This window comes from Limulus polyphemus, unplaced genomic scaffold (assembly GCF_000517525.1).
Source record: "Limulus polyphemus unplaced genomic scaffold, Limulus_polyphemus-2.1.2 Scaffold4205, whole genome shotgun sequence".
Lineage (NCBI taxonomy): Eukaryota > Metazoa > Arthropoda > Merostomata > Xiphosura > Limulidae > Limulus > Limulus polyphemus.
This window is the reverse complement of record NW_013669815.1, coordinates 7,366-21,112: the sequence shown is the minus strand read 5'-3', so window position 1 is coordinate 21,112 and position 13,747 is coordinate 7,366. Positions and strand designations below refer to the sequence as shown.

The 13,747-nt window shown below is 32.9% G+C and overlaps 2 protein-coding genes across 3 annotated transcripts in view; both read right to left on the bottom strand.

Moving 5' to 3' along the window:
• LOC106470758 (metallophosphoesterase 1-like) overlaps positions 1 to 5,357 on the bottom strand; it is a 15,935-nt gene extending 10,578 nt beyond the window's left edge. The window contains exons 1-4 of the mRNA XM_022399393.1: positions 5,235 to 5,357; positions 3,692 to 3,939; positions 1,760 to 1,932; positions 118 to 178 (exon numbers count right to left, since the gene is read on the bottom strand). Of these exons, the coding sequence (XP_022255101.1) occupies positions 118 to 178; positions 1,760 to 1,932; positions 3,692 to 3,805 (348 nt within the window). The 5' untranslated portion in view covers positions 3,806 to 3,939; positions 5,235 to 5,357. The remainder of the gene's footprint in view (positions 1 to 117; positions 179 to 1,759; positions 1,933 to 3,691; positions 3,940 to 5,234) is intronic.
• A 4,493-nt stretch (positions 5,358 to 9,850) lies between these two features.
• The window catches only part of LOC111088661, a 10,153-nt gene continuing 6,256 nt past the window's right edge, over positions 9,851 to 13,747 (bottom strand). For both annotated transcript variants that reach the window (XM_022399391.1, XM_022399392.1), the window contains exons 3-4: positions 13,500 to 13,646; positions 9,851 to 11,244 (exon numbers count right to left, since the gene is read on the bottom strand). In XM_022399391.1, coding sequence (XP_022255099.1) covers positions 10,934 to 11,244; positions 13,500 to 13,646 — 458 coding nt within the window. In that variant the 3' untranslated portion in view covers positions 9,851 to 10,933. The remainder of the gene's footprint in view (positions 11,245 to 13,499; positions 13,647 to 13,747) is intronic.

Below are 13,747 nucleotides of genomic sequence, written 5' to 3'. Positions count from 1 at the left end.
CTAAATATTGTTAATGCCATTTGAAAAGTACGATACATCTGCCACTCCCTGCAATAAAATGTGGACTAAATATTGTTAATGCCATTTGAAAAGTACGATACATCTGCCACTCCCTGCAATAAAATGTGGACTAAATATTGTTAATGCTGTTTGAAAAGCACGATACATCTGCCACTCCCTGCAATAAAATGTGTACAATCTGCTACAAGTCTTAAGTAACAAAATTTCAACTGCAATAACAGTCTTTTAAGAAACAAATCCTAGGTACTCATACACGTAGAGCGCACCCTCAATTTCTTTGTCATTTCAAATTTACAATAAAACGAGAGCATTTAATAATTAACACTTAATTATATCTGGATTGTCAGGAAGCACTTGACAAGGTGCCACATGAAAAGCTTGTTAAAAATGTTATCTCTGAAGGTGTAGGAGGATAGGTTGGCTCATTAGATAGAAAAATGATTAGATGAAAAAAAAGCAGAGGGTTGTTATAAATGGAATTATGTCAAATCTTATGTCACAAGTGAGGTACATCAGGAATCAGTGTTAGAACCTTTACTCTTATTGACTTACATCAATTACATAGATGAAGGAATGGTCAATAGATTACTTAAATTTATTACTGCTTTACAAAAGGACTTGGAATATTTGTTAAGTTGGGCAAATAAATGGCAGATGATGTTTAATTATGATGAATGCAAGGTAAGGCATGCGGGATATCACAATTTAAATTAATAATATAATATTGATTGATTTATCCTTAACAGTTCTTTGGAAGGAAAAAGACCTTGGTGTTCATCAGCCTTTTAAGTCATCCAAGCAATGTACTGATGCTAGTGGCAAGGCAAATTAGAATTTTAGGTTGTGTGTACAGAAGCAATGAATATAAGTCTAAAGAGGTTATAATTTCATTATATAGGTCACTGGTTAGGCCATATTTGAAGTACTGTGTTTAGTATCAGGCTACTTACCTTAGAAAGGTCATTGAATTGTTAGAAAGGGTTCAGAGGACGGTTACTAGGATGATATAAACAAGGACAGATTAAGGTTTTCTCTTGAAGTTAGAGGTGATCTGATTGAGGTGTTTAAGACTGTTCAAGGAAATTATAATGTTGATGCATCATCTCTTTTCATACTTAATGGAAAAAAAGGTAAAACTACAAGAACAATATAAATATTGGCAGGGTAACAGTCATCCACAGATAACACAGCCTTATTTTTCTGATAGGGTGATTAGCCTTTGGAATGGGTTGCCTTCAAATGTGGTAAATGCAGTTAATTTAAGGGTATTTATGGAAAGTTAGCTAAATGTTTAATGATAAGGGTTGACTTTGAATGTTTTTAGTGTTTAGTTTAATTTAGTGGACAGAACTGCCTAGACGGACCAAAATGTCCCTTGTTTTCTTTTAATGCTATTTTGTAAAATACTTATTTTCTTTGTGTAGGTTTGCTTTGGTCAAATGTTTACATTTTTTTTATTCATAAATTGGCAGCCACTTTTATACACAATTTTTGTTTCTAGGTGATAACAAAAGTTCTTAGATTGAACTACATTTGGTAAGTAATACACCAAAGATGCTAATTAATACACATTTTTACAACAGGAGCTCATTACAGGAGCTCTAATATCTGTTAAAAACTGTGAAACAGAACACATATTATAGGTTGAATTGGAAAATTGAGTGTCTTGTATCTACATTTTGAAATCAGTTGATACATAGTAAACAATGAAATTAAAATAACTAAAATTTTGTCCAACCTTCGAAGTTTATCAAACCAGTGTCCATTTTTGGAACCTAGTAAATGGGTGTCTGCTAAAAGCATGACTCGGAGAGGCGTATGACTCTGGCCAGGTGGGATTCCACTGTCTGTGGAAAGTGGATCTAAAGTTGGCCACGAGCATTGCAGCAGTACAATATAATAAATCAAGACCTAGTTAAAAAAAGAAAAGAGAGATGACTAGGCAACCAAAATAATATTCACAAACGTTAAAGAAATTAACATTGAAAAAAAATATATATATATTTTTCATATACTTTCTTTTTGCAAAAAATGGTTTGGTGGAAGAATTCAAACATTAAGAACTCATTCAAATATTTCCTACATATCAGCCATGTATCAAATTAAAAAAGCCAGAGTTAAAATCTTGATTATATTATCACAAGGTTGATTTTTTCTCGTATTAATGAAGGTGATTTTTGATCCATGTGGGATCAGACAAAATAACTATGAGGAACAATCCAAAGTGATCCTCTCCAGTAAGGAGCTTATAAAAGATGTTTCCGAAGAAAATTAGGTTTCTGATACAAAGGATACAAGATGAGACCAAAAAAGAGTTTCTATGGTACCAGTTGTTATACTGTAGTCAGCTCTATCTATTGAAAACTCACGAACAACTGGGCTAACAGATTATCCTCTAATTTCCACAACCCTTTTTTTTCCCATAAAAAGTTCCTCCACTCAATAGTTATTTTATTGGTTAAAGTTCATGAGTGTGAAAAAATAAACATATAATAAGAATCGAATTTCAATCAAGAGAGTTTATACAAACATGTACTTGGCATTAAAATAATATTGATTCTAAAGACAAATATGAAAATTAGATCTGAGAGCACACTTTACAGTATGTTGGAAGGAAATGGAAATAGGTCTTAAGCATTAAGAAATATTTAGCTTAAACCTGTACAAACTGTAAGCTCAACCCTTCTTAAAACTACACTGCTTTTTTATTATAACTAATTGAAGTAGAAGAATTTGTTGACTTAGACAAATTACAGAAAATTAAAAACTTAAATTTCATGACACTAACAAAATTTATACTACAACTTCAAAGATATTAATGAAGCAGATAATAGGATATTTATCAGTTACTTCTTAACCTGCTGTTCATGGGGTTCAGTCACAAGTTTGGGTGTCCAAAATAGAATTCATGTAGCTCTCAAATATGCATTTTAGAACACAAAAAATATATCAGTCACTAGAACAAAATGTCTCAAAACTACTATAATTTATGTGGCTTTCTAAAAAAGCTTTAAGCTCTTCAAAATTCATTAAGAGCTTAAAGCAACCAAGTATGATCACCACTAATCAAACAATTCTGCTCACTCACAGTGAACTAAATGACAGCTCCTAACATCTACGTAGAGGTGAAAATGCTTTTTCTATTGCTTATACGCATCTCAGTGATGTAAAGTTGATTAGCAAAAAATACTGAAAGTCAGAGAGAGAGGTGATGGGCTTGTTTGGTGGGTTTGACAAATTTATTGTTATCTCGGCAAATAAAGGTAAGAGGTTCGAATTTTAAACTCTCAATTGTCATTAAGCATGATATGTGTTTCTAATTGTTAGAAACTGTTGAAGTACATTACTGAAATTAGAAAATTCTCATGTTGAGGATTTGGAGATCAGATATGTCATACGACATAGAAAAATGAAGTTTGAGAATTTAAATTATGAATAAATTAATTTAATACTGTAAAATGTTATGATGTGCAAAAGAGCCAGCTTAAGTCTCTGGAAAACATTTGGATGAAAGCTAACACAACAATATTACAAAATATAAATAAAAAATTAATGGTAAGGCATGTTCTCTTCCCTTATTTACTTTCATGTCATTCCATTTATGTGTAGTATCCAAAGAAGTTCAGGAAACAACCACAGATATGAACTTAAATGCTATGAATTAACTTACCTCACAAATAAAGAGGAGACATATTAGGAGAAGACAGAACTTTCCAACCACACTCCACCTACTGAACCAGCCAACAGGGTTTTTGTTTTCTGCCATAGTCCAGAAAACTTTCATTGCTTTCAAGTTTCAAATCATATGTTAATGATAGTTAACATCCACAGGGGTTGTATTCAGATAATCTTTCTAGTTCTTTTGCACATCTAATTGCATGTTTTCTGTTACATTTCTCAATTGGATGAATAGTAGTTCTGAAAAACAAAAGTATTTTATTTGGATCAGTCCCTAATTCATATGGAACATTTACTTTAGAAATTAATACAGAAAGACTCAGTCATGTTTACATGTACTTCACTTTACTAACTTATTAATTATGCCCTATCAATATTATTAATGTAAATAAGAAAAAGCAAAGGTCCCAGCACTGCTCCTTGAGGCACTGCACTAGTGACAATGATCCATTAATATTAATAACAATGCAACCATCCTACAGTTCATCTAGTCTTTCCACACCCCAGATGGAGTTCAAACATTAGTTATAATCATTACTCAAAAAGAAATTAAGTTTTATACTACACTAGAGCTGTTTTACTTTTAAAATAAATTCTATAAGTAAATCCTTGTCATTGTAATAAGAGTCAGAAAAAAAGCCATAAGGTTTTATGAAAATACAAGGTGTCAGATACTTGCCAGTTTAAGTTACATAAATTAACGTTAACCCTAACCAACTACAATCATCCAACAAAAATTCAATTCATCATACAATAATGATACATGTAGATCCTTATTTTTCTCTTTCCACATCCTAGTACTTTCTTTACCAGCCAGTGCACACATGAAATATTAAAGAATTAGTAATATGTTACATGCACATTTTAAAAAGTAGAACAAAATGCATATCTAATGCATTTGTCATATTTAAATAACTTACAAATTACACTGTTCTTGTAGTTGTACTACCAGAGTACAAAAAGTTGTAGCTGCTTGATACAATAACGGCGTTATAACTTAAGACTGACACTTTTTTTTCACTCAGGTTCCAATTTTTACTACAAAGTTGTAAAAAGTACAAAGCTTGTAGTTGCAGAAATTCGAGTAAAAAACTAAGTTATGTCGAGTTTTATTAATCTAAATTATATATTTTACTGTATACTACCAAAGGCAATGCAGATACTGAAGCAGTGAGTATCTCACTCAACGATATACAGTACTTGGAGATCGAGTTGAACTGTGCCCGTAATCCTTTGGTATTTGCAAAAGACTAATGTAAATCAACCATAGTTAAGCCTAACGGTGATAATTATCACATACTACAAAGCATGAACACTCACTCACATTATAGATTTGTATTACTATCAGTATCGCTGTATCTAATAATGTTACTATTCAATGAATCAAGCGAACATCGGATTATAAACAAAACATAGTATTAGTACTCCTTAACAATTGTATATTTGTAGCTTTAAGTTTAACTAAGCATAAACATTTAGTTAAAACTACTCGACTAATGAAAATTATATATTAAAAATAATAAAAAATCGCTTACGTGTAATCGCAGCATATGTTCAGCGTAGATTGTATAGAAGTTGAAGAACATAACAAACAAGTTAAAAAATATTTTCTCTAAGATAACAAGACAGACGGCGCTGACAACTTCTTACTGATATTCGATGACGAGGAACCCACTTTGAGACTAATAATGATAGGAGACAGCTTGAATGGGTAATGAAGAAAAATTTTAATATAAGTTTAACATAACAGCAAATGTACAACGTTTCAACAAGGTTTTGTCATCATCACCATTCAGGCCGTCTCCAACAATTATTATCTTACTGATATATATGTTTCAAAATTATTGTAGATACACAAAAGACAATAATATTATAGTGTAACAACAAAGGTCAAGAAGTTGAGCCAATGAAAACAATTATGATAATAATTCAAAACTGATTAGGCCATTAATTAATTTATTTTGATAAACTCTGATAAACAGCTTTGTATACTGTTGGAGCTTGAGTTAAATTACCATTATGCAAAGAATTTTTCAGCCTCATTTTGAGTTTTGTACTTCAACGTAAATCCTTAGTGTTAAAGACGTAAAGAGGCACTTTGTATTCAAATTTGCTTCATACTTTTATTCTTATTAGTCCTCAATCATACTATAAAAAGTACCTACAATTGTGGTTAAATAATGCTCTCGAGATTAATTATTTCGAAATATTATTAGTTGTTTTATTTTAACACTGTCGTAAAAATTCGCCCTCCGTTGCAGTGTTTAAAGGACTCCTTATGAATCACAGAGGCCTCCAATATACCGATAACTCCTTAGTTACCTCTATAGTTACCCCAAATGAGGCCTGTAAGGTCTGTACATGAAGACAAACCTCGTTATGATACCCACCTGTGGTACATGAGCAGGTATTTCTTCGTTTGTTCTGCCAGCTTCTGAGTCAAGTTGCATGGGCGTGATTTCGGTCGTTAGAGGACCTCTTCCTCTCTGTATGAACGTTGATTTTAAATGCTTGTGAGCTTTTATTTAGACGAGGCATCAACTTCTACCTTCCTCCGTAATCGACAATACAAATTTTTATGAAGGACCGATCTATAAACACGCAGCTACTGCATGCGCGCTACTAATGTTTGTAGTTTGTCGCACACAAAAGTGGCCATTTTCCGGCCATGTTCGTAAATGGAAAAATAGCATTTTTGCAAGTTATATCCCAACAACATCTCTTGGTACGTCTGTTCGGACAGAAAGTCTTGCTCTTGTAAACAGTTTCATAGTTGGACATATAAATTCGCCATTAATATTATTTCGACATAATTAGCCATTTAAAATAAAATTAATAGTATAGCTAAATATTGGTCTGTCTAGTATTGGGCCGTCGATTAAAATAACTTAGGCTTAACGGTGAGAGGAATTTAGGTCTTTGTTCATCACATATGATGAAGTTTTCTAAAGTACTTTGTGATTTATTTTTATAAATTTTCTTCTTAAAATAATCTATTGATCTATTTAGTAGTCTTCCTATTTAGTGAGGGTAGGAGTACCGTTTGAAACATGGCGCCCCCAGGAACCATAGAAGACCAGAAACACAAAATCCGATGCCAGATTTTCGTTCAATGATCCTGAAAACCTACTCCTAGACCCAATCGTAACTGGATGACCCTCCAGATATCTTTTATCTCCTCTTGATAGGGAGTCAAAGCCATGTTGATAAAGACATTCCTCGTGTTGTATTTGTTTTTCTTATTTATACTAATTACAGTTTTTAGTACGAGAAACATCTCTTCAAATCCAAATTTCCAATACAACGAACTTGATCTAAACCCAACCGCTAGAGAGTGCTTGCATAGAACGAGGAAAAATATATTTGCGCAAGTCAAAATGCAACGTTAATGTTCTGAAGTTTTACGACCACAGAAGTTTACTTTTATCATAAAAGTTTTCAGGAAAATGAGGTTGTAACGGTATCGTCTTCTGCCTTACAACCTGACAAATAATTTATAATGATCGTTGCATCATTCCTCCGATTCTATGCGATAATTTATCACTCGTTCCCTCAACATGTCGGAAAATTACACGTAGCATAATAATATAAAATATTTTGATAGTTATAAAATATATATGTAGATATCTTAGAGTTACGTACTATATGAGATTTGTAAAATGTTCTGCACTTGTATTATTCATGACAAATAGCCCACAATTTATAGTTTTATCGTTACCTAGTTGTTTGATGAAGGTTAACTATTACTCAAATTAAAAAGACGTGTTTTTAATTTGTTTTGTTTTGAATTTCGCGCAAAGCTACACGAGGGCTATCTGCGCTAACCGTCCCTAATTTAGCAGTGTAAGACTAGAGGGAAGGCAGATAGTCATCACCATCCACCGCCAACTCTTGGGCTATTCTTTTACCAAGGAATAGTGGGATTGACCGTAACATTATAACGCCCCCTCGGCTGAAAGGGCGAGCATGTTTGGTGTGACAGGAATTCGAACCCGCGACCCTCAGATTGCCTTAACCACCTGGCCATGCCGGGCCGAAGAGCAAAATTGTAGTGGTTACTTAATTAATGCTGTTATGGTTTACAAGCATTTTGATTATTTTAATAACATTTTACTTGTTGAGATTGAGGGAAAATATTGAAGTGTATTAAAGGTATTTCTGATCTATAAAACTTAAAATAAAAAATCTATACTTGAAAAGAAACACCAATTATAATTATCGTCAATTTCAATGGCAGAAACTTAATATTGATTTTTCTTATTTATTTATATTTTGTCATAGTTGTGTAAACGTTGAAAAGTTTGTATGTAATTCCATCTGTCTTGCATATGTGATATTTTCCTGTAAAACCGATTTCATGGCAAACCTCAGACAGCAGATTAGATCAAGATATCATAAGAATGTTCATAACTTGACTGAATTTTGAGTTGTCTGAGAAATAAACAGATTAGGCACATTTAAAGAACAATGAAAACAACCCTTATTTAGTCGTAACAACAAAAGCTAAAAAAAAAAAAGGTTTAGTGTCAAAGCGAAGATAAGTGGATGATCGCCTCTACTAGATCAGTGAATATCCCGTCAGCTTTTCGACTTTCAAGATGAGTTTATAATGAAATAGTCATGATGAAATGAACAAAGAAAACACGCTCGAATCTAGAATGTAAACTCGCTTTCTTTGTCCAGTGAATGGCGTCACTTAATGACTTCTGTTCCTTGACAGGTTTGGTCAGCTGTCACTTTCAAGCAATGCATAATCGACCAGCCAAGAGTATTCAGTGCTAACATGTTCAGCTCAGCGTCTACTTGCAATACTTAAATACCTCCATGGGCAGAGGTGACGTCAAGTACTAGAAAACAAAGAAATGAAGCAATTAGAACAAAGCAAAGATAGCAACTTTTTGAACCACCTGTAGCTGTCATGATAGTGCGGGAACTAAATAATAGAAAATAAAAAAGTCTATATCGTTATAGAAGGTGGATCACTGATAAGTATAAGGGCTTACAATGCTAAAAATATGGGTTAGATACCTGTGGGGTACAAGCACAGATAGGCCATTGTGTAGCTTTGTGCTTAAGAACAAAACTAATAATTCTTTGTGAATTTTGTTTATACGTTTATGTTATGATCCATCTGCAAGCATTTAGATTCACGTACGATTTTTTTTAAGTCAGGTATCCAAAAGTAAGAGAGCTGAAATGACAGTTTGTAACTCCTGATATTTATTTAGATAAAAACGTAGTAATGACTCAACTTTTCATGTCAGCAGGTAAAATTTGTTTGTTCATTTTAGAGTAAAGCTACATTAGGGTAGCTGCTGAGTCCACCGCAGGGAATTAAACTCCGGATTTTAGCGTTGTAAGTTCGTAAACTTACTGCTGTCCTACCGGGGGACAGGTAAAAATTGGAATTATATTTAAGTTGGTGAAATGAAATCGTTCTTAATCTTAATTAGTCAAAACTGCTCATTGCTTTTGCATATCTTTACACATACCTCCCCCCTCCCCCCAAATAACAAACTAGTTTCTTTTTCGGATTTTAAAACCATCAACACTCAATTAGTAAAGTTGATTTGGAAAGGAAATTGGGATGTTTGCACTCGGCGTAATGAAAATTGCTTTCTAAAAACGAAAAACATACTTTTAATTGTATCATTGATTGGGCATTGTGTAAAGGCGCTGCCCAGTTTAATTCAAGTTATAAAATTATGTACGGTAAAAAAAGAAAATAAAAAAATGTGAAAAAGATAAATCCAATAGCTGGTAAATATTATTGTTGTATATTTGCAAAAAAATAAAAAAGTCAATGGAAAAGAAAAAAGTTTAGAGTTGAGGTGTTGTATCAAGAATCTTTACATATGGACTCTTTTCTCTAATTCTGATATCACTTTGTGGTATCATTTAATGTTTTTGTTTTTTCTTCATACATTTTAAAAATATTTCCTGTTAATCATCTACTTTTCTAGTAGCTTCAGCTTTCACAAAAATTGGTAAAAACACGGAATGGGTTGTCTTTCCGAATGCATCAGTTGGAGAGTGATGTGACATTTAATTACGAACAGTATATAGCAACTTTTACTCCCTGAATAGGGCATAGAGTATCTACATGTCGCAAGGCAGTCATTAAATATTAATTTGTTACTCATAATAATACTTAGATCTTTAATAATATTTATTGTTAGAACTGGATTACAACAAAAGACGAAAAGTATCCCAAACGGATTGATCATCCTTATAGCTATAACCATTATTTTAAACTTGAAAAATGTATCAACAATAATTTTAGAACATTTACCAAATTCCGTTCCTGGTCACATAAATCTAAAACCAATACATCGGATCTACTTCGTTGTATTAGATTACGGTCTAAATACAGTTAAGTAGTCAGCAACACACACACACATGGGCGTCCGCAAGGGAAGGGGGGGTGACTAAGAGGGGCACTTGCCCCCACATAGAAAAATGAGAAACATAATTATTTCTTTATTCATTCAGCATATGTACCCCCCCCTGGAAAAATGTCTCCTGACGCCCATGGACACACACATACACAAAATATTAACCTGCGTACAAACAAAACAATATAACACACTGGTAATTAGAGTAAAATCATAATGGGGTAAAATGTTTTGTATGAATTTGTTCTATCTAATAATAAACGATAATAATAATAAAGCAGCTATTAACTAATTAAAAAAAAGTCTTTATTGATCATGGAGTACACCAATGGCTAGCAACGGCAGTAATTCTTTATTATGGATTCTGTGTGAGGGCGCTGCTCAGTTTATTTCAAATTTTTTAATTAAAATTATATGCAATTTTGAAAAAAAAAAAAAAAACATTAATAAGATAAATTATACAGCGGTTATATACTATCGTCGTACATTTACAAAAACAACAACACACAAATGGAAAATTAAAACATTAGAGTAGAGATAGTGTATTAAATATGTTCATGAGCCATTCAATTGAAAAGTGAATAAATGACAAGTATAAATTGTTATCCGGCTAACTGAGGATATAAAACAGATCAGAACGTTCTGATGTTGTAATTAATTCAGAATTATGTAAGCAATTAAAAAAGAATTAAGTAGAAGTTATTTGGACGAATGTATAAGTAGCTACTTTAATAAAATGCGATTTTTTTTCCATCAATGTTCTCTTAATTATCTTTATTTTCAGAATTCGTGAAGTCCTCACAATTCTTAGACACGTTTCAGTTCTGAGGATCTTATTGTCACGCCTCTGAGGTCAATGAAGACGACAGATTTACCACTCCTGGACCAATCAATGGTAATGTTCTAACAACCTCGTCGTAACTTGGTGGCTTTTCTTCAACATAGGTGGCGCTAGAATAGCTGATAGAAGGTAACTCCTGGTGTGAGAAAGGGGTTGAAACTGTTGATATGTTGACCGTTTCAGGACGGGATAACCTTAGATCTGATCTTCTTGCGTTTCGATTTCGACGATATGGGACGATGACGAAGAGGGCAATGACGAAAAAGGCCAGAACGGAAATTACAATTCCAGCGTAGGTCCACGGACTGACTGAGGTCCACCGTTGTGTCATATAATATGAGACAGAAAAGTAACCATACTCAGTGCATATTTTGATAGATTGACGGAATAAAAAATAGACAGATAACTTATAAATTAATGGATAACTGACAGAATAACTATGAATATATAAACAAATATACAGGCGGGAAAAAGCTAGATAACAGATGATAATGATGCAATTCATTCATGAAGTAGACGGATCTTTTGAGCTGTCGTTAGATAAAAAATGATGGAAATTTGTACTTATTTAGGTAATAAGACTCTTCCTGGTTCAAGATTGGTAGGCTAACGTTTAATAGAAATGTTGATGAGGCTTAAAAGTTTGTTTGTTTAAAGTTAAGCACAAAGCTACACAATCGGCTATCTGTGCTCAGCCCACCACGGGTATAGAAACCCAGTTTCTAGCGTTGTAAGTCCGCAGACAAAACCGTTGTGCCACTGGGGGCCTTAAAAGTTTATTTAACAATAGTCACATTTTTTTATTTTTGGAAGAAAGGTGAGTTAACCATTACTCCGAAGTTTGACGGAAGAGTGAATATCCTACTGCTATTTTATATTTAATATAACACATTGTTTAAGGGACGTGAATTTCTTAGAGGTTATTAGATAAACAATGTTTTTAAGACATAATGGAAATTTGTACTTATTTAAGTAGTATGACCCTTCCGGGCTCACGATTGGGAGAATAACGTTTAATAGAAATGTTGATGAGGCTTAAAAGTTTATTTAATAATAGTCACATTTTTTATTTTTGGAAGAAAGGTGAGTTAACCATTACTCCGAAGTTTGACGGAAGAGTGAATATCCTACTGCTGTTTTATATTTAATATAACACATTGTTTAAGGGACGTGAATTTCTTAGAAGTTATTAGATAATGTTTTAAAAACACGATGGAATATTTATTTCAATAATTTGTTTTTAATTTTAGGCTGGAGAAGTTTCTTGGAACAACAACAATAAACTTTAGTTGTTTAAGACTCATAAAGTAGGTAATTAATATGTAAAATTATACACGGATTTTTCTATACTTTTATTTGTGAGTTTTCGGCCCTCTTAGCGGAGCCTTCATTGGGCAACAATGTATATGTATGATTCTACATAACAATAAATTTTAGGCAACGTGAAACAATAGCATTTTACGTAAAACACTATTATCTATAATGTAATAATTGTACATCTGAACAAACAGTAAATTTTACTGTTTTGTTGCTCAATAAACTCGTTCCCACCTATATGCGTGTTGCGAAGACAATTGAAACCAATTTAATTTTATTCGTTAGAAATTAAACTGTGTTCTGAAAGAAACAGCTGTGTAACCACTTTTGGTCTACACCATATATTCAGTTAATTAGTGATGTTTTTGTAATTCAGTTTTACCTTTTAAAGTGATATTATATATATATATATATATATGTATAGAACGTTTTAGGAATACTGTTTAAAAAAAAGGAGTAAAATTGATTGTTTCTGAAATCACGTCATCTATTTAAAACTGCCACAACAGGTATTAGTTTCTTAGATGTATGGAAGCACATCAGATTTAATTTTAAACATCTTGAAAAATTCAAAAGAGTTTGTCTACACATTGGGTTATCTCTGATATGTTCACCGCGGGTATCGAAACCCAATTTTAAATGTTATAGCCCTCCAGCCTTAAAGCTGAGCTTCCGGGGGCTAAATTCAAAAAAAGATACATACGCATTCCCCCGAACATCGGTGGAAAATTTAAAAGATTCAGTAAATACAGCAGCCCTTAGTAAGTCTTTTGTAGAATTCAGATTATGAGAGTGAAATATTGTGTTGAATCTAGCGAAGTGTGTACGATATTCGTAGTTCCAAGTCCCAGACTGTTCAGGATATGATCACTCGAAATTTTCTCACGTAATATGTACCATTTTGCCCGACAGCCCACAAGTTTTTTTGTTTTTTTTTCCAGAGGTTAATTAATTACTCAGAACAATAAAACAATGTCCTAATTACTAGCAACTATACCAAACAAAACTGCATTTAATAAATGCCATAAGTTACGGTACGACGTTAGGGAATCATCGTGCATCTGCTAAACTTTTACTTTTCAATTATTCTCAACAAATGCACCCCTCCCCCACCTCTCACTGGCTCAACGGTAATTCTGATACCTGAAAGAAATAGCGATGCAGGTAACACCTGGACATTTTTTAAACAAAGTTATTTTGAATCAGCTATATTTAGCTGCCACTTTTAAGTCATAGGCACTCCTTACCTTGTCGTGTTCCACAGTTATCCTGTAAACATTTCTCGTCGCTTAGATCTCCACAGTTATTGTAACCATCATCTAACAAAGAATCTGATATACAAGCTCCGTTCCTGCACATGTAACTGTCTAGCTCGTTGCAAATGCCGTTCTTGACTGCAGAAAACAGATTATTTTAGGACAGAAATAATTTTATCGTATAATGTTTACATCAAAGAAATAGTTATTATCTTATAATAATAGTTGCGTCATCGAGG